This window comes from Aquarana catesbeiana, linkage group LG13, assembly GCF_042186555.1.
Source record: "Aquarana catesbeiana isolate 2022-GZ linkage group LG13, ASM4218655v1, whole genome shotgun sequence".
In the NCBI taxonomy this organism is placed as follows: Eukaryota; Metazoa; Chordata; class Amphibia; order Anura; family Ranidae; genus Aquarana; species Aquarana catesbeiana.
Genome location: NC_133336.1, coordinates 205,869,880 through 205,895,519, shown reverse-complemented (window position 1 = coordinate 205,895,519; position 25,640 = coordinate 205,869,880). Strand labels below are relative to the sequence as shown.

At 42.9% G+C, this 25,640-nt stretch overlaps 2 protein-coding genes across 4 annotated transcripts in view; one reads left to right on the top strand and one right to left on the bottom strand.

Moving 5' to 3' along the window:
• Window positions 1-25,640, top strand: part of LOC141117755 (NACHT, LRR and PYD domains-containing protein 3-like) — a 646,257-nt gene that overhangs the window by 260,306 nt on the left and 360,311 nt on the right. The window lies entirely within an intron of this gene.
• LOC141117756 (uncharacterized) lies at window positions 6,994-16,935 on the bottom strand. Of its 3 annotated transcripts, XM_073610773.1 has the most exons (3): window positions 16,807-16,935; window positions 16,423-16,485; window positions 6,994-9,141 (listed from the first exon to the last, which is right to left on the bottom strand). In XM_073610773.1, the coding sequence occupies exon 3, from the start codon at window positions 8,898-8,900 to the stop codon at window positions 7,356-7,358; it is 1,545 nt and encodes a 514-aa protein (XP_073466874.1). In that variant the 5' UTR covers window positions 8,901-9,141; window positions 16,423-16,485; window positions 16,807-16,935; the 3' UTR covers window positions 6,994-7,355. The 3 variants fall into 3 exon arrangements, with proteins under 3 accessions (XP_073466874.1, XP_073466872.1, XP_073466873.1); XM_073610771.1 differs by lacking the exons at window positions 16,423-16,485; window positions 16,807-16,935 and adding an exon at window positions 15,630-15,884; XM_073610772.1 differs by lacking the exons at window positions 16,423-16,485; window positions 16,807-16,935 and adding an exon at window positions 15,191-15,455.

Genomic DNA, 25,640 nt, shown 5'->3' with positions numbered 1-25,640 from the left:
ATAAAATAATGAAAAGCAAAATATATCAGGAAAAGGGAGAAAAATTAAAAATTAGGGCGTTGAAGAAAAAAGAAAAAAAAAAGGTCCATTGCTTGATGAATTTCGAGAGAGTGCATGAATACTTTATAATTCCATGTATAGTGATATATTGTCTATTCAGCATTTCTCCCATAATTCTCCCCCACTAGCCAGCAATTTTAGACTGTGCTTCTGCTATTCACATGCAAGCATCTTCAGACGTCCCTGAAAGACAAAACTCTCCAACAAAACTAATTAGCCAGGTCCTTAAACGTTGTTTGTAGTTAAAACAAAGCATTATTTACACGTTTACAGTTTGAAGCTAATTCACCCCCCACTGCTAGAGAAGTGTCATTTGCATTCAAAAACAGATCTGGAGAATGTACATTTTATTCATTCAGGACGCCCTGTACCTCCTTCAACTGCTCTAATAATTTATCACGTTACCCTCTCATCTTGTCATACTCAATCTTCAGGTGGTCATATTTCTGTTTTAACTGATAAAATGGTATCCAAGTCTTGGACCTTTTCTTCTTATTATTTTGTTCAGCTCCGTTTTTCATATTAATATCACCTATTTTTGACCCGGAGTGTCCTCCCTGGGTGTTATCATAGGATGTTATCTTCTGATCTTTATGCTCAGTATTTGTCCTAAACAATGTGGCTAAATCAATTTTGACAGCCTGCTCATTTGACTTTCTCCATAAATGGTCTGCTCTCAATAATATGTCTTTTAAATCATGAGGATTTGGGGTAACTAAAAAAATATTTTGTTTGATATCTTCATGCAAAGCATCTAGAAACATACTCATATGTATCAAGCCCCCACGCTCAAATGCAAGATTATTACCGACCAATAATTCCATAATAGTTGCTATCCTGTGTGACAATTCATAGGGAGATTCATTTTGCATTTGTTGGATCTTCCCATGAATAGTAACATCAGAACGTACTCCATACAAAACACATAATAATTCCAGTAATATGTCCCTTGTCCTCAGAGGCTGAATACAGATCTGTTTAATTCTCATCCAAATACCACTTCCTACAGAATGTTGCAAAACTCTTTCTAAGTCAGATGGGTTGAGATTGTACATATCTCTGACTTGCTGCACGTCACAAAACCATTTAAAAAATCTGTTTAAATCATGGTATGGAACCATTCCTATTTCTTTAAGAATTGCGTCTAATAATTTTGGTTTCAAAGGCTTCATTACAAGCTGAACTTCACCTGTATTATTATTATTGTTTTAAACTGTGGTAGTCACAGTGGGGGCAGCTGGTAATGAATTATCAGATTTAATATGAGGTTCTGTTTGTTGCAGATTGCGGAATCCAAGATTTGATGCATGTCTGCATTCCTGAGATCTCTTCTCTAATTCCATAATTCTTAATTTTAATCTCTCATTTTCCTCTGATAATTCATCACAACGTTTACATTTCTCAAGTGAAACTTCTCCAATGGTAACCGCATGCAATTTTAAATTTACTATCTCAGTGTCTGATTGGTTTTGTAACCTCTCATAAACATTGTTGCTATTATCAACTGCATTCTGTAACTGGGTAATTTCCTCAACCTTACTATTCAAAGAACTTTCCATTGTTAAACAGCAAGATAACAAGCCCTGTATAATACAACCTTTTCTTTTACTTTCTGAAATTTTGCTATCAAAAACATTTTCCTCTAAAAATTCCTTCATCGTCCACGTCTGCTTACATTTTTATGGAATTTCATAAGGACCGCCATGGCGCTTAATACATTTTAATACCCATCTGTTAACTTTATCAGAACTGACAATAGCTTCACACTGAGTAAGCATTTTGACTATATTACTAATAATTAAAAAAAAAAAAGGAAATATTTTACTCACCGCATTAGTTACTCTTCATCTTCCACTTCAGGTCTTCTGGTACACGACACAGTCCTTTTTTTGTTGTTTCCAGTCTCCAGAGAATAATCCTAGGGTTCCCAACTTGTTTAACCGGTTCAATACAGGGCAATTTCACCCCCTTCCTTCCCAGGCCAAATTTTAGTTTTCAGCGCTGTCGCACTTTGAACGTCAATTGCGCGGTCATGCGACGTTGTACCCAAAAAAAATTGACGTCCTTTTTTCACCACAAATAGAGCTTTCTTTTGGTGGTATTTGATCGCCTCTGCGGTTTTTATTTTTTGCGCTATAAACAAAAGAAAAGCGACAATTTTGAAAAAAACACAATATTTTTTACTTTTTGCTATAATAAATATCCCAATTTTTTTTTTAAAAAACAAATTTTTTCCTCAGTTTCGGCTGATACGTATTCTTCTACATATTTTTGGTAAAAAAAAATCGCAATAAGCGTATATTGATTGGTTTGCGCAAAAGTTATAGCGTCTACAAAATAGGGGATAGATTTATGGCATTTAAAAAAAAAAAAAATTATTTATTTTTTTGGCGGCGATCGCGATTTTTTTTCGTGACTGCGACATTATGGCGGACACATCGGACACTTTTGACACATTTTTGGGACCGTTCACATTTATACAGCGATCAATGCTATACAATTGCATTGATTACTGTGTAAATGTGACAGGCAGTGAAGGGGTTAACCACTAGGGGGCGGGGAGGGGTTAATATGTTTCCTAGGGAGTGATTACTAACTGAAGGGGGAGGGGACGCTCAAGGGGAGGAGACCGATCAGTGTTCCTCCGTTCTGGGAACACAGATCGCTCTCCTCAGAGCTGACAGGCTGTGGATCTGTGTGTTTACACACACAGATCCACATGCCGGCCCGGTTAACGGGCAATCGCGGGTGCCCGGCGGACATCGCGGCCGCCGGGCACACGCACCGGGTCCCGAGGAACGCGGCGGGCGCGTGCGCGCCCCCTAGGTGGCCGGGAATCCCAGGACGTCATATGACGCCCACCCAGGATGGGAGATCCCATCCCAGGACGTCATATGACTATGGGCGGGTAGGGAAGTGGTTAAATTTGTAGATCAGACTCTCTTATGTCACAACCAGACATTAGAGTCACAGCACAGCTCTTGGTTCTTCATCAGACTTCTGTCCACCTCACAGGATTGTTGTCACCACCGACTTCTGTTACTAAGTCCGAAAATTCTCTTCTGGTCACTTGAACGGCACCAATGTAGTGATTTAATAATATCGGATGGATAGTGGTATGATGTAGAGTGGGTACGCTAATCAATTAGTGGTTATTATAATGATGATGTAAGTACTCTTCCGCAGCAACCCAATTCTTCCAGAGAGATGCACTTTATTGACTTCCAACACAGAACAAAGTCCTAAGTCCACAGATGACAGAAAAATCCGACAGAGTAGATATAATTCAGAGACCCATCTCCTAGGTTTGTGTGTCCATACACAGACAAGCCTCACTTAAAACTATAGACTGAATGCCGTGTTATATTCCCTAGATATTGAATGGCTGAGCAATTTGATTGGCCGTCTCCATTCAGGTCTTTTATAAACTTTAGTCTTTCAGATAGACAACAACTCCCAGCTGTGAACAGCTGCAGTCATAAACCACCCCTTAGATATGTGTAATTAGATTGGATTAACAGATACTACCTGAACACCCTTTGAGATGTTCAAATAGACTTGCATAAGATTAACACATCAAAGGGTCTTCAGGTGTCCCCTTGCTATGTTAAAATTCAGTTGACTAAGACAATTCAACTGAATTTCTGCTCAACATTGCACTCCAATACAATATTATACATAAATTGGCCAACATATTACAACAGATTTGTGTAAAGTCAGCTGTTCAGTTTTTGATCATTTACTCCAAGAAAGGTAATACTGTGTGTGAAATGTCAGGGCTGAATACGGCGTCATTGAAAATACCATTCAATAAGGTTACACATTCAGAGAGCAAAGACAAACACATCATCTACATATATAGTGTACCCACATATAGACAAAGATGGAAATAGAGCAGAAGAACAGATTAAATGTTCTTATAAAAAAAAAAACACAAACACATGAATAAACGCTGATACAGCAGAACCGCCCATAGCTGTGCCTTTAACCATTTCCAGTCCTAGCCAATTATATTACTCTCCTACATGAAAAAAAATCATAATTTTTTGCTAAAAATTTACTTAGAACCTCCAAATATTATATATTTTTAAGCAGAGGCCCTAAAGAATAAAATGGTGGGTGTTGCATATTTCTATGTCACACAATATTTGCGCAGCAGTATATTAATTGCATTTTTTTAGATAAAATACATTTTAATGAATTTTAGTGTGCAAAAACAAAATATAATACCCAATTGCTTGGTAAAGTATAAAATATGATGTTACACTGTGTAAATAGATATCAAACATGTTGCACTTTAAAATTGCGTACACCCGTGGAACAATGCCAAACTACGGTACCTAAAAATCTCCATAGGTGACACTTTAAAAGCCTGTACAGGTTACCAGTTTAGAGTTACATAGGAGGTCTGATGTTAGAATTATAGATCTCACTCTGACATTGGTGGCAATACCTCACATGTGTGGTGAAATTGATGTTTACATATATGTGTGCGGGAATGTGTGCACATGTGTACCTTTGCATGTGAGCACAGGGGACGGGGTTCTTTAAAAACTATTTTTTATATTTGATTATATATTTTATTTCTTTTCACTGTACTTACATTCTTTTTTTATCAACTTTATTGCTTTCACAAGGGATGAACAACATACCTTGTGATAGCGTGGGCCATGGCAGGTTTTCTTTATGGAGAGATCTATTAGACCCCATATCCAGGGCTTTTTTTCTCAGAGAATAGGTGCAGGAAAACCCCCCGTCTGAGTCACCCCTTGTCTCCGCCCCCTACCCACCTCTGACCACCGTCCCTTGATTTCACCCCCTACCCACCTACCAGTATTGCACCTTTTAGAGAATACAGAACCAAGTATCATTTTGTGGTGCTAAATCATTTATATGGAACATGTTAATGATAAAAAGAAAAGCAGTAAAATAGATCCCCTGCAGCCAGCAACAATAGAATCCCAGCAATAGATCCCCACACAACAATAGACTCCCCCAGCAACAATGGACTCCACCCCAACAACAATAGACTCCCCCAGCAACAATGGACTCCACCCCAACAACAATAGATTCCCTGCAGCAACAGTGAACCACGCACAACAAAATATCCACCCAAGCAACATTAGACCCCCCCAGCAGCAACAACAGATCTCCCAACAGCCAGTAAAAATAGACCTCTCCCTCAACAGTAGATCCCTTCCAGCAACATAAGACCCCCCACCAGTGACAATAGATCCCCCAGCAGCCAACATTAATAGACCCTCCAGCACACCCCACACCCCATGCTATTACATACATTTAGTGCTGGAGGTCCTGGAGGCGCCGGAACTGCGTTCCCCCGCGTACTGCTGAAAAAAAGCCCTACCCATATCCCTTCTCTGGCCTTCAATGCAGGTAATCAGACACAGATTGGTCTGATCAGCTGCTTCACAGACTGGTAACCAACCAGGAAAAACAGAACTGAAACTGAAAGTGACAAAATCCTCATTGCTTCTGGATTCTGATGTCCCACTCCTCTCTCTGTGTGCTCGGAGCTGTATGCCGCTGGTCGTATCCTTACTGGATTCTCTGATCAGAGCCCGGTAAAGGTGGTGGCAGGAGGGGGACCCCCTTCCCCCACCTGTAAAAGTAATCCAGCAGCTGTATAGACGTTCCAATTACTTTTACTAAAAAGACAAACGCCAGTTGAAAAAAAATGATGCTGGGATGCAACACGGTATACCCACTTCAATGTAGGCCATTTATAAAAGGCCTAAGGACAAAAAGTGGTTACTTTGTTTTAACAACCTGTGTTCAAAATGAAAGTATTTATTATTGATAGTCCCAGGCCTCCAGAATATATACACTGGGTAATGGATGATCTGTTTTGTTTCTGCAGAAAGTGTTCCACCACCTTGATCCTGACTCAGTTGGTATTGAGGTATATAAGGAAAATATATTCAGTGTGGCAAGGAGCCAGTGTGGTTCAAAGTCAACTACTTGTTATCATTTGTATAAAAAGTCTTTGATCCACCAGCCCATCATATCTCATTAGCCCTGGATTGGTATGAAATGCCCCTTGCCCAGTCCTCGCCTGCTGCAGTCTACAGGGGCAATTTCTCTTCACCCATCTTACAGTGTGGAAAGGTAGAAATCCCCTCTTTTTTGCAGGAAACATGCATTATCTGATTCAGTTAAAGGGGTTGTAAAGGTAAAACTTTTTTCCCCTTAATGCATTCTATGCATTAAGGTGAAAAAACTTCCGACAATACCGCCGCCCCAGCCCCCAGTTTTACTTACCTCAAAAGTCAGCCGCTCGCCCCCGACATCCATTTCGCCGCTCAGTCTGGCCGCTGATTGGCTACAGTGGATGGATTGAAAGCAGCACAACCATTGGCTCGCGCTGCTGTCAATCACATCCAATGACGCAGCATGCTGGGGGCAGGCCCGAGTGATACAGTGAGCGGCTATAGCCGCCGGCTGTATCACGGGAGCACGCCCACAAGAACTGACCACCATGCGAGGGAGCTCGCATTAAGGTGGTTAGTTCTTGCGGGGAGGAGCTGAAACAGCCACCGAGGGACACCAGAAGAGCAGGTTTGGGGCTACTCTGTGCAGAACGAGCTGCACAGTGAAGGTAAGTATAACATGTTTGTTATTTATTTTTATTTTTTAATTACCTTTACAACCCCTTTAAGCACAAGGTCACTTTAACCCTTTCACTGCCAGGCCCTGTGCTCCATTTAGTACACTCAGGTGGCCAGACCATTTTTGCACCTTTTCCTTTGCTTTTTTATTTTTCACTTAGCACATGATCAGTGTTAGGGGGCTAACGATCTTCTTCTAGGAGCAAGTGAACCTCTTCTCTAGCATATCTGCCTAGAGTGTTCTTTCAAACCCAAATCAGGCCCGGAGACCATTCCAGTGAGAAAATAATGACACAACAGTCAAATGTCTGGAATGTTCTGCTTTTTACTTCCGTAGACAATCACTTATATAATCAAAACGACATCACAAAAAAAGTTCAACCCTTTCATTAATATACAGACATTACGTATACATCAGATGATTAAAAACCACCTAAAAATGAGACATGATTTCTTCATACAGAAACTATAAACAAGCGAAAACCTTCATGCGTCATTTCGGGGAAATCATGTTATTTACAAGGATTTGAAACTAACTTTTGATAGATGTCACATATACATATTATTCTAAGATGGATACATATTCTTATAGCTAAAATAAAGGACAGCAAGCTAAAATATCCTTACAATCCCCTCTTTGATCACACATGTATATATATATGTATGATCTCACTTCCTTATCATGGCGATATTCTCAGCTTGCTTCTGATGATACATACTGAGATAAGTTTTATTGGGAGATGAGGAATCTGAAATGCGAGTGGCTCTATTAATAAGGCACATAATAAGCTTGTACACAAGATAAAGGAAAAGGAAAAAGAACACGACAATAATTAAAATTATGGCAATATCCCTTATCCAAGAGAATATCCCTCCAAATCCAAAATCAACATTTCCAAAAGGACTCCAGGTCTGGGCTATGTTGCGAGCCTCTTGTTGCAGCTTGGCCACCTCTTTTCTATGCTGAGCTATCACATCATAATAGTCTGGTACCTCTATACTGGTATTGTGTACCCAAGTACAACATTCATAATCCTCAGTCATTTCACATAATCCTGTAAGGGCTGAACTCATGCTTTCAATGGCTAAGTCATGCAATTCTAGTTGTTTTCTAATAGCCCTAGTTTCAACATTAAGTTTAGAAATGTCATCAGAATTCTTTTCCATCATCTCATCAATAATTCCTGAATAATTATTTAACCTTTTCATCAAATCTATTCCCCATCCTGTCCAGGAAGGGAACCATGCCCAGGCCATATCCTTCTCAAGGAATAACTCTCTCTTGTTACGATGTTTCAATGGATACCTTGGGTGTATACTAGCTTCAAGCAAATGACTCCCATCACTATCACCCCCATTATGGGCACCAGTGAGGCCAGGTAACACCAGCCTTGGACCTCTTGTGGAATCCCAGGGATAACAAGTCTTTCCACAACAAACATAAGTGTGGTTACCAAACGAGAAGGGCGTATTCACAGCAGTCTCTTGATCTACTGCTGTAACTGCTGCTAAAACCTGAAACAAATGCTGTACAGGTTTACTACTTTCATCTTCCGAGGCAAGAATCTTTTCAAAATCAGCCCGTACTCTGACCTCATCGTGGTGTGTTTGATATAGAGAACAAAACTTCCCACTAGGGGCATAGCAACTAGAAATGTTCAAAACCGATTGACTACAGATATGAGCATTTCTAGTAGAATTCCCTAAATTAAAACACCAGGTAGGATTATGACTTCTATTGATGATGTGAAAGGAAATGGTGTCATTAGTTCTTCTGCTGACATTCAGAAGGTCAAGGAGAATCTCTTCTCTCAACAGGGGAGTAATATTTAAAGGTATAGCCATTAGGGGTATCCTAACAGTGCTAGGGTGCAGTTTACTACAGATCCAACATTTTTGAAATCCTGATTTCCGAGCATAAGCATATTTAAATTTTAACAAAAGCATTTTATCAGCAAAATTATCTTCAATGTCTCTCTTATTTCTAACTTGTATCACTGTAATGTTCTTCTGTGTATATGTGTTACCACAAATACTTTTAATCGCACCCAAATCTTCAGGGTGGAAGATACAGTTAGTGATGATCCAAATGGGCGGGAACACTATCAGGGTGATCAGGAACAGGAGGCAGAATGCCTTGCCAGAAGTCTGTGGTGGAATAAGCGAGGTCATCTTCTCTGGCCGGACCTGCTTTTCCAGGAACTTCTCCTTCATCTGCTTGGACTTCTGCTTGAGGGCCTCCTGTATTTAAGATCTCCTTCCTGCTCTTGGGGCTTTGGGCAACCTTTTTCACTCGGCTGGCATGGATCCAGGATTGGCAATTCTCCACCAGGATAGCTGTTCTGGTCACTGCAATCACCGTAGTAGGAGGTCCAAAAGGATATTCCTGTTTCTTACTTCTATTCAACTGTTGGACCACCACTGTGTCTCCTACTTTAAAAGGGTGGGTAGGTTCCTGTGAAGAAAAAGGAGAGGTGCGAGCAACATTTCTCTCAACTGTATCCAAAGTTTTAATTAGTTTCCTCACATACTCTGACTGTACTAGATCTAAATCCCCCTGCTCTATCATAAGAGGTGCTCTAGCCCAGGGAGTAGGAAAGGGATGACCCATCAACACTTCAAAAGGAGAGTAGCCTGTAGTTTTGGAGGGAGTACTTCTTATCTCTGCCAAAACCGCTGGGAGAACCCTCTTCCAATGGACAAAGGTTCCTCCTGTGGCCTTCCTTATTTTATCTTTCACGGTCCTATTTACCCTTTCCACTATCCCTGAACTTTGGGGATGATATGGAATGTGAAACTTCCATTCTATTTGGAGTGAGTGTACCAAGTCCTGACATACTTTTGAGGTGAATGCAGGACCTCTGTCTGAGTTTATCTGAAGTGGACATCCCCATTGAGGAATAATTTCCTGTGTGAGAATTTTCACTATTGTTTGTGCGTCTTCCTTTGTAGTTACAAAAATTTCAACCCATCTCGAAAACATGTCCAAGACCACCAAAAAATATTCCTGTCTTTTCCCTAACTTGGGCATGTGTGTGAAATCAACTTGTAGGTGGGTGAAAGGTGTACTGGGATATATCAAATGTTCGTGTTTCGCTTTGTTTGGGTTATTTGGGTTGTTCCTAATGCAAGTAATGCACCTGGACACGTAATCCCTTGTCAACAAAGGGAGATCTGAAATGTAAAAATCCTTGCCTAGTAACTTACAAGTTGCCTTCCAGCCTCTGTGACCTATTCCATGATACTAGGCAATAAAAAGTGATGCACTTGCCATTGGAATACATACCTTCCCCTCTTTGCACAAAAGTCCTGTTTTTGGATCTATTTGTGCACCTACTTTTTCCCAATCTCTCATGTCGGCCTCTGAGGCATAATCTTGTAGGTCAGACAGTACATGGTCAAAACAAGATAGTTCAGGCTGTAACATTGGCATTTGGATTTGAGCTGGTTGAGAGATAGCTGCTTTTCTGGCTGCTGAATCAGCTAGAGCATTTCCTCGAGCTACTTCTGTTTGTTGGCCTGTATGTGCTCTGCAATGTATTATGGCAAGAGTTCTGGGCAACTGAATAGCTTTTAACAATGACTCTACCAGAGAGGAATGAGAGATGCTTTTTCCATCAGCTGCAATAAAGCCACGCCTACTCCATATGACGCCGAAATCATATACCACGCCATACCCATATTTGGAGTCAGTGTAAATGTTCACATCTTGACCCTCAAACATTTGGCATGCCCTGGTGAGAGCAATCAATTCCGCAGCTTGGGCTGATTGATATGGGATAGGTTTGGCCCCAAGTATAACATCTGGAAGTTGCACAACCGCATATCCTGCATGATATTTGTGATCATTTGGCCTAGAACAAGATCCATCCACATACACATTTTGCACATTTGGCAAAGCAGTAGGGGACAAGTCAGGTCTGGGAGATGTGTCTTGGTGGATGAGGTTGGTGCAGTCATGTTGTGGCACCACTTCATCCTGCTCTCCTTTTAATCCTAGCAGTGCATTTAAAATTGGAGCTGGGCCTGCATTAGGGGAAGCATATTTGATATGCAGTTTTGGATTTGACAACAGTATCACCTCATAGCCACTCAACCTCTGGGCGGACATATGTTGCGTATGTATATTTCTCAGTAATGTGGACACATTATGAGTAGTATACAAAGTAGTATCATGGCCCAAAGTGAAAGTTGCAGCCATGTCAACCAACATAGCACAAGACACTAAAGCTCTGAAACATGCGGGCATGCCCTGAACTGGTACTGGTACCACCTTTGAAAAAAAAGCAACAGGGCGAAGCTTGCCTCCATGCTCCTGAGCGAGGGCACCTGCCATCGTTGTACAATTTTCCCTGGCATACAAATAAAACATCACATTATATTTAGGAAGGCCGAGTCCTGGAGCTGTTACCATAGCATTTTTCAAATACACAAAAGCATTACACATTTCATCTGTCCATTTAACACAGTCTGGCATATCTGAACCTGTGGCCTGTCTCAGGAGATTGTCATAGTAAGAGCAGACAGGTATCCATTGGCGGCAGTAACCAATCATACCTAGGAAGGTGAGCATGTCCTTCCTGTTGAGTGGGCGGGGCAGACCCATCAGAGCCGTAACTCTTTTATGACTGACTCTTCTTTCTCCTTTTGTGAGAACAAACCCTAGATATTCAATTGTTTTCTGACACCATTGCAACTTTTTCTTTGACACTTTATGACCACTTTCAAAAAGACATTTCAAAAGATTTCTCCCATCCTCCAGGGCGGCCTCCCTTGTCAAGCTGCAGAGTAGCAGATCATCCGCAATCTGCAGCAAGACTGAAACATGTTCAGGTGTCCAAGCTCTAAGAGTGGTTTGGAGGACAATAGAATAGACAACAGGTGAGTCTATATAGCCCTGGGGCAATCTGCACCAGGTCAGCGTCCGATTTTTAAATCGGAAGGCAAAGAGTGGCTGTGTTTCTTCGTCCACAGGAATTGAAAAAAACGCATTTGAGAGGTCAATTACAGAAAAATACTCAGCATCGGATGGTATGGAGGTGAGCAATGATGGCATATCAGGCACTATTGGGGCAATTGGTACCACTAAGTTGTTTATGGCTCTAAGGTCCTGTACAAACCTGTAACTGCCATCCGGCTTTTTAACAGGATTGATAGGAGTGTTATAAGGAGAAATGATTTCTCTCAAAATACCTTTCTTCAAGAAATCTTCCACAATGGGCTCTATACCCTCTTCTTTTTCTCTGGATATGGGGTACTGTTTATGATACACAGGTAAAGCTCCCGGTTTCAAAGTGGCTTTATAGGGCGTACAGGAAATGAACCCTACATCAAGAGGATTCACTGCCCATACTCCCTCCTCACTCAATTTGACATCTTTCTCTTCTGGGTGTGAGAGCGATGTAAAAAGGTGAACCCTGTCAGATTTTACATATAATCCTCCTTTTGCAGTAATTTTCATTGTAATGCCCAATTTTCCCAGCAAGTCCCTACCCAAGAGACTCACGGGACAACCAGGAATAATTCTAAAGCAATGTTGCAGATTACAATCGGCACCACTACGGGTGCTTAGTGAAAGCGGGGGTGTTTTAAAAGTTTTGGTGAGTATCCTATTTATTCCCATTGAAGGCTCAGCCTCCACAATCTCTCCCCTATAAAAATCCTTGCTAATGGTACTGCATGTTGCTCCTGAATCAGGCACAAATGGTACCTCATGCCCGTCTACAAGCAATGAAATTATAGGCTGTTCATGATAAGAATGAGAGACAAGTGGAAATGCCAGGATACTACCTTCTGGGCAGCTTCATTGTGACTGCTGTTGTTTCCAAGAAATGGGGTACTTAACACCATGCTGCTGCTGTACTGAGGGTGGTGCCTGAGGGGGAGTAGGTGCAGCCGGTGGCCCTGAATTTGTACACTCTCGGTCATACCAGGGGCATTGAGCTTTCCAATGTCCGGGGTCCCCACAATTAAAACACCCTGGTTTAGGTTGTCTCTGCTGGAAGTCCCCTCTTTGTGGCTGTCCTCTTCCCCTATATCCACCTCTATAACCCCCTCTATCCTGTCCCCTTATCTTATAAAAGTTTCCCCTTTGATTTCCTGGGAAATTATCCTGGTAATGTATCGGTGCTGGTTTTAGCTTGGGAATGTCAAAACACCCCACTGCGTCTTTTTCAGTCAATTTTTTTTGAAAGTCAGTCATACTGCTTGTCGCCCAATCTGAAATCTGCTGTCTCACAACAAGGGCATATTTAGGGGCCATGTTGCTAAGATAAGTCTGTATTAAAAGACTGTGTATTCCATCCTGAGTATTGAGTCCGGCATCCTGTGTCCAGACCTCCTGAAATCTTTTCCAAAATTCCAAAACTGACTCTGATGATTTCTGTTTGCAAACTACTACAGTAGGGAGTGACGACTTGTTAATGAAAACTCTCTTCATTTCCTTCTCTAGCTCTTCCCACATAAGTTTCCTTCCTTCAACAGTGTTTAGTAAATAAGCCTCTGCTTTGGTAGTGGGTGCCTCTAGGACATCTATGGTGGGCACTTTAGTCCAATCCCATGTTGAGGTAGTTCCCACCAAACTATCTATAATAATCCTTATATCTTCCTGTGTATAATTTCTACCCTTACAAGCTTTCTTTAAATAAGCTATTGCCCCCAAAGCTGATGTGGAAGGTTTGGGGCAATGTTTGACAATACTATTGATATCTTCAATATCGATACATTTTATCACCATTATGTCACCGACAGTCAGAAACTGAAAGCTTTGCATTGCTAGCTGCGTAGCTACTTCCTCTTTCTTTCTGTCAGCTGTTTGTTTTGAAACTGCGTGTTGTGTGATCTCACTCTCTGCAGCTTGTTTTAATTTCTGAGTTGTACTCCTGGTTTGAGCCGGATCCTCCCTAAAAGGTCCACGGGGCATCTTTATTTTATGTTCCCCCGCAGGTGTCTTTTCAGGTAACTCCTCATCCATTGTGGAGGAGGCAGCACCCATCGGCTGTTGCATTTGTGAAACTACAGGCAGTGGCTGATCTGATAGGACAGCAACCTGTGACTCTGGTAAGACCACAGGCAGTGCCTGACCCACCACTGCACCTTGCTGTGGAATGGATACAGAGGAAGCAGATGCCTCTGCAGGTGACACTCTATTCTCAAATGGACGAACTGCTGCAATTGCAGCCAAAAACTCAATGTCCTCTTTTGAGAACGAGGGGTATATTTGTTTTGGTGGTCCCTTATTTGGCTGCAGTATATAAGGTGGAGGTGATGGAACAACTGGGGGATCAACTGAGGGAGCTACTGGGAGAGCTGATACACATGGAACTAAGGACGGGAAACCTAATTTAAGTCTCTTCTCACAAGCATGTAACCCCGGAACTTCCTTGTCCCTTGGATTTGGACTTCTCTTTCTTATTTTCTTATCCCATTGGGGGTCTCCCGTATAATATGGGAAAGCTTCCCTATCTCCTAAACAAAGTCCCTTGACCATGTCCATATGAAAAATGTCATTCTCACCCTGTCGGGGAAACGGGTCACTACTCCTCATGCCTTCAGTCCATCCCGCCAGATTATCTACCCAAGGGTTAATATACACATAATCAGTTCCACATATTCTGGCTACATAATATTTACCGTATATACTCGAGTATAAGTCGAATTTTTCAGCACCTTTTTTTGTGCTGAAAATGCCCCCCTCGACTTATACTTGAGTCAAGCACTTTTCTGCAGCAAAAAATTTCATTTTCTGAACCAACTTTGGGGCCCCGTATTTCAGGGCCACTTGGTGCTAGAAACCCCAAATGTGGTGTGCAAACCCAGTGGACCTGGTTCCATAACATATCCAAAGCTGGAGTTCCTAGCACTAAGTGGCCCTGAGATACGGAGCCCCAAAATCGGTTCGGAAAATGTCATTCTCTGCTGCAGAAAAGTGCTTGACATTTTCTGAACCGATTTTTGGGGTCCTGTATCTCGGGGCCACTTGGTTCTAGAAATCCCAGCTTTGGATATTTTATTGTGCTAGTTTCACTGGGTTTGCACACCAAATTTGGGGTTCCTAGCACTAAGTGGCCCCGAGATACGGGGCCCCAAAATCGATCAACTGTGTCCATCTGTAGCAATGTCATTTCGGGACACTTTGGGTTCAGAGACCCCAAATTTTGGCTGCAGCTAGGGGGCATCTAGGAACCCTTAACTACCGAGTTTGAAGTTCGGGGGACCTATGGCTGCAAATGGGCACAGTGAGGCATGCAAATGGGCACAGTGAGGCTGCAAATGGGCATTGTTGACCCTCTTTTCCACTTACAGTAGCTGTGCATTTCTCACCCTCGTCTTATACTCGGGTCAATACGTTTTTCCCATTTTTTTGTGGTAAATTAGGGCCTCGACTTATACTCGGAACGACTTATACTCGAGTATATACGGTGCATGTCTCTCCTACATCTGGAAGGGGAATTTTTTTCCCTGATGATTGACCCATAACAATACAGTGGTGGACTCCACCTCACCTTGCAGCGTCCGACAAAATCCACACAATACACATTATCTTATCTTACTTTATATATATGAAAAATCTAAGCGATTAGCGATAGATAAGGTAAGCAAAGAGGTTTGGGTTTTTCCGGGACACTCTATCAGATATCTTTATAAAACTTCTTACAGTACTGTATTATATTACTTTGGGTTTCTCAGAACCCCTTGGACTAACTCAGAGTCCTTTGGACTAACTCAGAGTCCTTTGGACTAACTCAGAGCCCTTTGGACTAACTCAGAGTCCTTTGGACTAACTCAGAGTCCTTTTTTCCGTCACCCGAACGGATCTCTGCGAGATTCATACATTTACATAAATGTTTTTAACACTACACCTTCTGTTAACCCCATATAAGGAAACGGTCTTTTAAACTAAAGTCACGGTGAAAGAAATAATAATAATTAAATCAGACTCACCGGACTTTAGAAACTTGGATGATGATCTTGGATGATGATCATCTCATGAACAATGACCGCCCCACACGCTGCCACCAAAACTCTGTTAGGGGGCTAACGATCTTCTTCTAGGAGCAAGTGAACCTCTTCTCTAGCATATCTGCCTAGAGTGTTCTTTCAAACCCAAATCAGGCCCGGAGACCATTCCAGTGAGAAAATAATGACACAACAGTCAAATGTCTGGAATGTTCTGCTTTTTACTTCCGTAGACAATCACTTATATAATCAAAACAACATCACAAAAAAAGTTCAACCCTTTCATTAATATATAGACATTACGTATACATCAGATGATTAAAAACCACCTAAAAATGAGACATGATTTCTTCATACAGAAACTATAAACAAGCGAAAACCTTCATGCGTCATTTCGGGGAAATCATGTTATTTACAAGGATTTGAAACTAACTTTTGATAGATGTCACATATACATATTATTCTAAGATGGATACATATTCTTATAGCTAAAATAAAGGACAGCAAGCTAAAATATCCTTACAATCAGTAGAATAAAAAGAAGGTGCTACTTATTTGTTATACCCCACGGTATTTGTGCAAATGTTTATCAAAGCAATATATTTGCAAAAAATGCACTAAAATCTTTATTAGCAGATAAAAACACGGCAAATTTTACAAAATTCCTACTAAATCCTTACTAAATATAAAAGCTTAACCTGTATGGAGTTAATAAATAACAAATATTTTGTAAATTTTAAATTGCGCCTGTTTGTAAAATGGTAAAAATTGAACGTACCCAAAAGAGAAAGAAATCTGGAGGTTTTCATTTTTCGTTTCAATAGTTTTTGTAGTGTGTACACTGTATATCAATGACAATAAGTAATATCAGAAATGTATGCATTGATTACTCAGCAGTTATTCATCAATATCACAAAAAAAACAGAACAGAGATTTGGATCTGTCATATGCGAGTTAGAGATTATCTAATGTTTTATAAATGCTTAGAGCGTCGCCCTCGGGGACCCCATTGGGAACTGTTTGTCGCCCGAGGGGGAGCTGCTCCTGTGGACAGGATCTAATAAAAGCAAATCCGATAGCATAAATCAGCAGTAAGTATGAATGTTGATAACTAACATAACTCTAGGTGATTGTTGTATGTCAAGATAGAATATCAGGTTACCGTTACTTTAGAGGAATGCCTCGGCCCCAGTCCAGGACTCCCACGGCCTCCACTTTGTCCATTCTTTATTCAAGCGACCTACACTGGAGGCCATCACTATTTCGGAATTGTAATGAAGGTTCACCGTGTCAAGAGCATGTTCTATTGTTGGGGGTTTGTCAGACTTCCACGACCTTGCTATGCACAGTCTCGCTGCGAGTAAGATATGTGTCAGGACATGTCTGTATTGTGGAAGAACAGAATCAATATTGAGGTTTAGTAGTGCCAGGTCAGGGGAAGGGAGTAAGGTTTGGTTTGTAATGTCTGTCAGTATGAGAAATATTTTTTGCCAGTATTTCTGTAGTCGAGGACAGGACCAAAAAATGTGGAGCAAGTCTCCCTTGGCTGAGTTGCATCGCCAACATTGGTCGCTCGTAGGAGAGCTGAACTTAGCTAGCTTCGAGGGGGTGAGATACCATCTGAGGGACAGTTTTTGGGTTATCTCCCAAAGTGAGGAGCATTTTGTGACCACATAGGTAGACCTAAGTGCTCTTTGCCATTGGTGTTCCGTGTATGAATGTCCTAGGTCACTTTCCCAGTGTACGTGGGGGTTTTTTTTTAGTAAATTGTAGTTTGTGGTTTAGGATATTGTAAAATAGAGATATGCCTTTCAGTTTTGGGGAGGGTTTCGTGAGATAATCCCAGGCACTGGAGTGTAATGTGTAGAGAGGAAATTGGATGGCTTTAAGGCAGTGGGTGACGCGCATGTAGGTGAATAGATCTGAAGGAGGCAGGTTGAATTCGCTTTGAAGACAGGAGAAGTGTTTCGGACTGTCATTGTGAAGGATATCCTGTAAGGTATTGATACCCTTTTTGGACCACTGGCCTAAGTGTAGATCGGGTGATATATGTTGGAGAGCTTCTATCGGGATAGGTATGGAAAGGGTGTCAGGGACAGCGCGACCGTTGTGTAGTATTTTTTTCCAAGCTGTGATTGTTGCTAACATCGTAGGAGGTAAGGCCGACGATATTTTTGGGCACCAGGGTATGCTCATCGCCCAAAATTTTAAATTTGGATGGATTAAGGTCGAGTTCTCAATGGAACTCCAGAGCTTGCTAGGACTGGACTGGAACCACTCGTCCATTTGGGCCAAGATTGCCGCTGTGTGATAGTCCTCAAATTCGATTGTGCCCGAGCCCCCGGCCGATCTATGGTGTCTGAGTATAGCGTGTGCACATCTGGGCTTAGTTCCGTTCCAAATTGCTTTGTTAAACATAGTTTGTAGGGATTTGAAATTTTGTTTAGGAATGGGGATGGGGATAGTTCAGAACAGATAGAGTATTTGTGGTAAGTGGATCATTTTGAACGCTGCCAGTCTCCCGCACCAGAGGTTGTGTTTAGTTAGGTTTAGTGTTTCACTTTTTAATTTGGCTAGGAGAGGTTTGAAATTTGCTGTGAAGAGTTGTTTGGTTGATTTAGTTAAATGAATTCCCAAGTAGAATATACTGTTTACTGCCCAGGCAAAGGGGAATTGCGCCTGTAAAAGGTGTCTGGAGGTGGCGTCTATTTTAATATCCAGAATGTGTGATTTAGTTACATTCAGTTTGTAGTACGAGACTCGTCCAAACCACTCTAGCAGTTTTTGGGCTGCAGGGAGGGCGGAGTTAGGGTTGGTGAGTATCAGTATGACGTCGTCCGCGAAAAGACTAATCTTGTGTTGGATTTTGCCTATCGTTAGATCAGTAATGAGGGGGTTTGAGCGGACGTGTTCTGCTAAGGGTTCTATTAACATATTGAAAATCAGTGGAGATAACGGGCAACCCTGACGAGTGCCATTCGTTATGTGAAAAGGTCGTGATAACATGTCTGCAGAGTAGACCTGTGCTGATGGGGTAGTATATAGTGCCATTATAGCGTCATATATGAAGTCCCTAAACCCAAACTTGGTCAATACTTCTCGTAGGTAGGACCAGTGGACCCTATCGAATGCCTTCTCTGCATCCAAAGATAGGAGCAGAGAAGGCGTTCCACTAGACTCAATATGGTGTATCAGATTTATCATCCGTCTTGTGGCGTCAGGAGCCTGTCTATCTTTAATGAACCCGGATTGGTCTTTGTGGATGAGATCCGGCATTACCGTCATCAGGCGTCTGGCAATTGTTTTGGCAAATATTTTAACGTCTAGATTTAACAGAGATATTGGACGAAAGTTTGGAGGGGAGGTTGGATCTTTTCCCGGTTTCGGGATGGTAATAATAATAGCATTGAGAGATTCATTTGCGAGCTTGGAAGAGGAGGCAGCAATATTGAAGTATTCTGTCAGATGAGGAATTAGGTGGCTGGAAAATTGCTTGTAGTATTCTCCCGTGAACCCATCAAGTCCGGGAGCTTTGTTCAAAGGCAGAGAAGAAATTGTGTTTAGGATTTCCTGGTCTGTGAATGGTTTGCTTAGAAAAGCCAATTGGGAGTCTGTCAGGAGCTTAATTTGGTGGAGAAAGTCAATAATGTCAGCAGAGGACGGTTGGTAGGTGTCGGGGTCATGTTTGATGTTGTACAAGTTACTATAATATTCACTTAATGCATTCGCTATGTCTTGGGGGTTAGTCAGTTTAACATTAGAGCGGGGGTGGAATAAGTGGGTTATTCTGGACTTGATTTTAAGTCCCTTGAGGCGCTGGGCCAATCTCTTGCCCGCTTTGTTGGACGTGGAGTAAATGTTGGCTTTGAGTTTGCGTTGGAGTTGTTCGTAGGAATATAGAAGTAGGGAGCGTAGGTCGCGTTTGGGGGTCAGTAGCTGGGCTAGAAGTGTCGGGTTTGGTTTGGTCTTGTGTTGGGATTCAAGAGTTGTAATTTGGGATGTAAGGGTGTCTATTTGCTGCGTCCTCTTTCTCTTGCATATTGCACTTAATTTCATAATCGTACCTCTTAGAACCGCTTTGTGTGCGTTCCACACCGTGATGGGGTCCCCCACCGAACCCTTGTTTAAATCAAAATATTCCTGCAGTTGTTTTTTGATATCTTGGGAGTAGGTTGGGTGTTGCAGAATGTAATTGTTCGCACGCCATAGGAACGTATTCCGCTGGGGTGCAGTGTCGTTGATGGAGATGGTGATTGGAGCATGGTCTGACCACGTCACGGTGTGGATTACAGATGCACCAATGTTTTGTAGTAGCCACTTGTCCGTGAGGAACATATCAATCCTGGAATACGATTTGTGATGTGGAGAAAAATAAGTATAGTCCTTTTCAGACCCATGGTGGCACCTCCACACGTCAAAGACATCCTGTGACGTGAGGAATTGCCCCAGGGGTGACTCTCTTCTTTTTGCAGCTGAAGTAGAGTCCATGTGTATGTCTGCGACCATGTTGAAGTCTCTACAAATGATCAAGTGTCCTTGTCGTGCTTCTCGTGCTTTGAGGAAAGCTCTTCTAAGGAAACACATCTGGCGGGTGTTGGGGGCATATATATTCATCAAGGTGTAGGTGATCTTGTTGAGGGTGAATATTAAAATTAGATAACGGCCATTGGGGTCAGGGATTTCCTGTATCAGATGGAAGTCTAGACCATTTTTTATGGCAATGAGGACTCCCCGTTTCTTGGAGTTGTATGTGGCGTGAAAGATTTGGGGATATTTACTATTGGAGCAGAGATCCATAGCTGTGGGAAGCAAATGTGTTTCTTGGACACATAAGATGTCGCTGTTCAGTTTGACTGCTGTGTGCCATAGCGAGTGGCGCTTTGCCAGATGGTTGAGACCGTTGGCATTGAGGGACAAGATGTTGCATGGCATGGTATCTTGTAGAGAGTGGTGGAGATGCAGAGAAATGAATAGCACTTACAGTTAGTTGATTCAAGGATGTGAGCGTAGGTGTTTCCGCTACGGGGGAGGGAGAGATCCTGTTGCGCGTCGTCATGGAGTAGATGTCCTGGAGTTGAGGCCGTGGGAGATGGTTGGGGGGAAAACAACAAGTCAGCAGGCCAGACGATAAAAATGTGAGATTGATACCTCAAGACAACAATCAAAAAAGAAACTGAGAAAAAAAAACTGTAGCAGATCTTCTGGTATGCTATAAATGAGTGGTACAAAAATTGGTGGTACAAAAATTGTGGCGGCGTGGGTAACAAGATGCTACGTATAGCTATGCCGCAAGTGGGGGAAACCAATTTGTAGGTAATGGAACCAAAGAAAAAGATTCATACAAGGTAGCAAGGGAGAAGTGTGGTGGTGGTTGTGACCCGACAGGTTCAGGCATTAATTTGGGGTTGGTGCGCTCTTGAGGCCTGGTTGGTGCGCCTGTGAGGGGGTGTGCGTTGCGGCAGAGGTGATAGTCCTTCTACTTTGGGTTCAAGAATGATACCCCAATCATGGAGTAGACGCAGTCCTTTCATGAGGTCGCTGACGACATGAGTGGTGCCATTTTTTGCGATAAGCAAAGTCGCGGGATATCGCCATTTGTACTGAATGTTGTGGTTAAACAGGCCTTTGGTGATGGGGTTCAACTTTCTTCTCTGTTGTAGCGTGTATTTGGACAGGTCAGGGAAGATCTGGATTCCATCATACGGTCTGGGTAGCGGACCTTTGGATCTGGCTTCTGACATCATCTTTTCCTTGATATGAAAAAAATGGATTCTCATGAGAACATCTCTTGGGACTGATGCTGCGAGGTGTGAAGGTTTTGCAATCCTATGGATTCTGTCAATGATGATATCTCTGGGAGCTGCATCAGGTATGATAGTATATATGAGATCTTTGGCGTATTTCAGAAGATCTCCCGGGGGAACTGTTTCAGGGACCCCCCTCAACTTGATGTTATTACGTCGCGAACAGTCTTCCAAATCGGCCAGTTTGGCCCGGACCCAGTCTTGTTCCCCTTTAATTTCATCCACTGCGTCAATTATGTCATTAACTGTGGTGGAGCAGTCTGTCATGCCCCGCTCTATGGTAGATATTCTATTGCCCATAGAGTGCATGTCTGTGGAGATTTTTTGTGAACATGGATCTCAGATCCGTCATCAGAGAGGTTTGTAGGGACATGAGCATCTCTTTGAGAGTGGTGTCAATAACTGGGAGACCAGATGTGGGGAAGGATGCCATAGAATTATGCAGGGCCTGATTGGATATGAATGGAGTAAAGGCCTGGGCCTGTGTTATCATCACAGCAGGAGGAGGCTGCTGGTGTGGTGCATCCATCCGCATCCGAGCTTTGGCTGGGCTGGAGGTAAGAGGGTCAGAGCCTGGGTCTTGTGTGGGGGATAAGGGCAGTGGAGCAGTGCCCATTTCTGTGAGGATGGCGTCTGGGAGATCAGTGTATGCCTCCCTTTGCTCCGTCAGGCTGCCGGCGCCATCTTGGATCACACTGACCTTGTCCTGAGGGAACATGAAGGTGGTGAGCTTTCTGATGCCGTGATCGCCCATCCGCTTGCGGAACATCGTCGGTCGGCACCCGGGGGAGCTGTGTGGCGTGTTTGGGGTGATTCCTTGGAGTTTGTCGGGTCCTATGCGCTCCGGTGTTCTCCCTTGCTGAGGAGCTGTGTATTCAGGCGGCCATCTTCAGCGCCGGCTAGCCACGCCCCCTGGTTTTCATTTTTCACTTACAGCTTTCAGAATTTGAAAAGACCCCTCAAACTAGACATTTTCTAAAAGCACATGACCTGTAGAATAAAAAAAGTGCTATGGATTTTTTGGGCCCCGCAATATTTGCGCAAATGTTCATCATGTCGCTATTTTCACTAAAAATACACTAAAATCATTAATATTGCACATAAACACAACGTAACTTACAAAATCCCTGCTAAATTAGTACTAAAGCATCGTTCACATGTGGCATACTAAAGTGTTCGCTCATGAGGGGCCATGTTTACCCGCACAGGGATACACAGGTGTTCCATGCTTCCCTGTGCAGGCAGTCCCATTTCTGATTCTTTTTGATTCAGTCCCATTTATATCAATTGGGATGCAATGACTACACAGGCATGACTAGTGTAGTCCAGATGTACCCCATTTTATACCATACTGTTAGCCACCCATACTCCACCCTCTTACCAACTTAAATAATGAGACCACACCTTTCATCTGGAGTATAAATGGCCATAACAGCCTTTTATTAAACAACTGTATAAAATACCTCCAATATTAACTGCTGACCCCCCACCCCTTTTAACATTTTATTTACCGCTACCATCACCGACCAACAACAACAAACCAGCCAACCACCCAGCTGTCATGACGACCAACTGCTTCCGATCCTGAAAAATAAACACACACATTAACAACACTAACAACACCATTACACAGGGAGGGAGGGTGGGAAAATCTGCCTCCTCGTGTCTCCTTCCCAGCACACTGCCTCGTTTTTGCTCCTCCCCCCTTTTATATGGCCACTCCTCTCTACTTTCCTGTTATCTCCTCCCATACTTTTTCTTGAAACATTAACCCTATGTGTGTCACTAGACACACTGTCATGCCCGTCCCTGCACTATTCCTCTTCTTTCCATCATTCCGGGCCTCACTTGACTAGTGTAATCCAGATGTACCCCATTTTATACCATAATGTTAGCCACCCATACTCCACCCTCTTACCAACTTAAATAATGAGACCACACCTTTCATCTGGAGTATAAATGGCCATAACAGCCTTTTATTAAACAACTGTATAAAATACCTCCAATATTAACTTAAATATATAAATAACATATAACCTCAGATAAAACAACATGTTTTAAACAATCTGTTGGTCAATGACGGAGCTACCCCAGTTTCACCACATATCCAAAAAAGTACACTGCAGGAACATGTTTCAAAAACTGATAAGGCCACCAGCTGTGCCGCTCGGAGACAACCCCCTCCTGCAGTGCAACATACCGGTATTCCTTTCAGGAATACACAGGAGGGGCCATACTATTGCTGACCCCCCACCCCTTTTAACCTTTTATTTACCGCTACCATCACCGACCAACAACAACAAACCAGCCACAGCCCGAAAGGATGAAACCTTATCCTTAAGGGCCCCTCCATACCCTCAAGGCCCGTTGTATTCCTTCCTGCAACCCCATGGTCCATAGATCCGTCCCCACATCCGTGAAATGAACCCCATCCCTTCTCAAGTAAAGGCCTACATTTATCTCGAGCTCTCTGTGGCGAATTACCATGCCCCCTTGCTGAACCAAAAACCTCCCCACCACCTTGTTAACTCGTATACGAGCCTTGTTGATTCTTACCACAGACCTAACATTGCACCACGAAGTTTGTGCCACAATATCAGACCATAGCAACAAAGTGTTCGGATAATTAGTGTGCAAGTGCAAAAGATCCGCCTTTACATCCTCTATCAGTTCCCTGACCGTCCTCACTCCCAAATCGTTACCTCCAGCGTGTATGACCAGCACATCCGGAGGTCTATCTAGCCACGCAAATCGTTCCACCTCTGAAACCACTCTGCCCCACATCATTCCTGGTCTCCCCAGCCACCTGATAAAAGCCTCCCTTCGCGATATGCCTAACTGGCGCCCGTCTGGTCTCACATCACCTCTCCTTGCCCCCAACAAACGTAGGAGTGTCCCAGTATCCAGACGAGGCGTGGAGACACTCCATCCGAAACAAAAAGACAACAAGGCAGGGTGATATCACCAACGCAGCAAACAAAAAACCCCACTACCTATGTGTGACAACCAAACTTATACAACATACGGTTTTTATTTATTTATTTATGTATTTTTTTATTCCACTGCTAATTGAGGGAGAATGTATGAACGGAATCTCTTTGATTCCCATCTACCGATCCTCCGCACAGCTGCCTCATCCAACCCGCATCTGGCAGATTCTGTAGCCGCCCCAATGCGGAAGGAGTGTGAGGCGTATGCCTTCTCATCCAAACTGATCATCGATAAGCATTTCCGAAACACTGCCACAAATTGAAACTTTGATAAGTAAGCACCATTCTCATGACATAAAAATGGTCCCCCACCTACCAGTCTAATCTTCCCGAAATCACCAACCGTCCTCACCGGACACACTGGCGATCCCGGCAAGGCATGCAGCCACACATCTATGCCTTTTCCTAATTGATCTGTTTTTGACCTCCTCAGCCGTAAACACACCCAATCCATGCATGACCGCACGTCCTGTACCAAAATACCCCCCGCTTCCTTTTTGGACGGGCTGACCAACTCCCCTACCTGAAACGCCCCAAAAAATGCCAGCGAAAAAGCCGCTGTAAACTGTAAACATTCATAACTTGAGCTGCACACCGACCCTAGCTGTTCACAAATTGCCAACAGGTTGGCAAAAGTGACCAGTCTACGGTTGTCTTTTTTCTTGTGCCCCTTCTGGTACCCTTTTAATGCCTGCCGTACCCAAAAATCCTTCGTCCAAACCTCCGTCCCCTGCAACCTAAACAGAAATGACAGTGTCACCAACTTCTTACCAATAGATGATACCGCCACCCCATTTTCCATGTTCCTGGACACAAAATAAAGGATCAATAATCTCATCTCTCCCCTGTCATTCTCTGCTCCGGCTTCCCGTACCAGTCCCAACAATTCCTGCCATACCTTCACATAGGCCGACCATGTGGACTCACTCACTGACTTTTGTATCCATTCTGTGGCAACTCCAAGGCCAGCTCCCAGATCCAATCCGGGCAAGGAATCCCCTCCTTTTCTGCAGCCGGAGCTAATTCCCTGAACTTGTCCCACTGAAAGCGAGACAGTGAATCAGCCAGCTTGTTTTTAATCCCGGGTATATGCACAGCGTATATGAAAATATTCACCTTAATACCAACTGTCGTAATAGTCTTATGACAGGTTGAGAAGACGCTGACAAGCGATTGACTACCTGCACCACTCCCATATTATT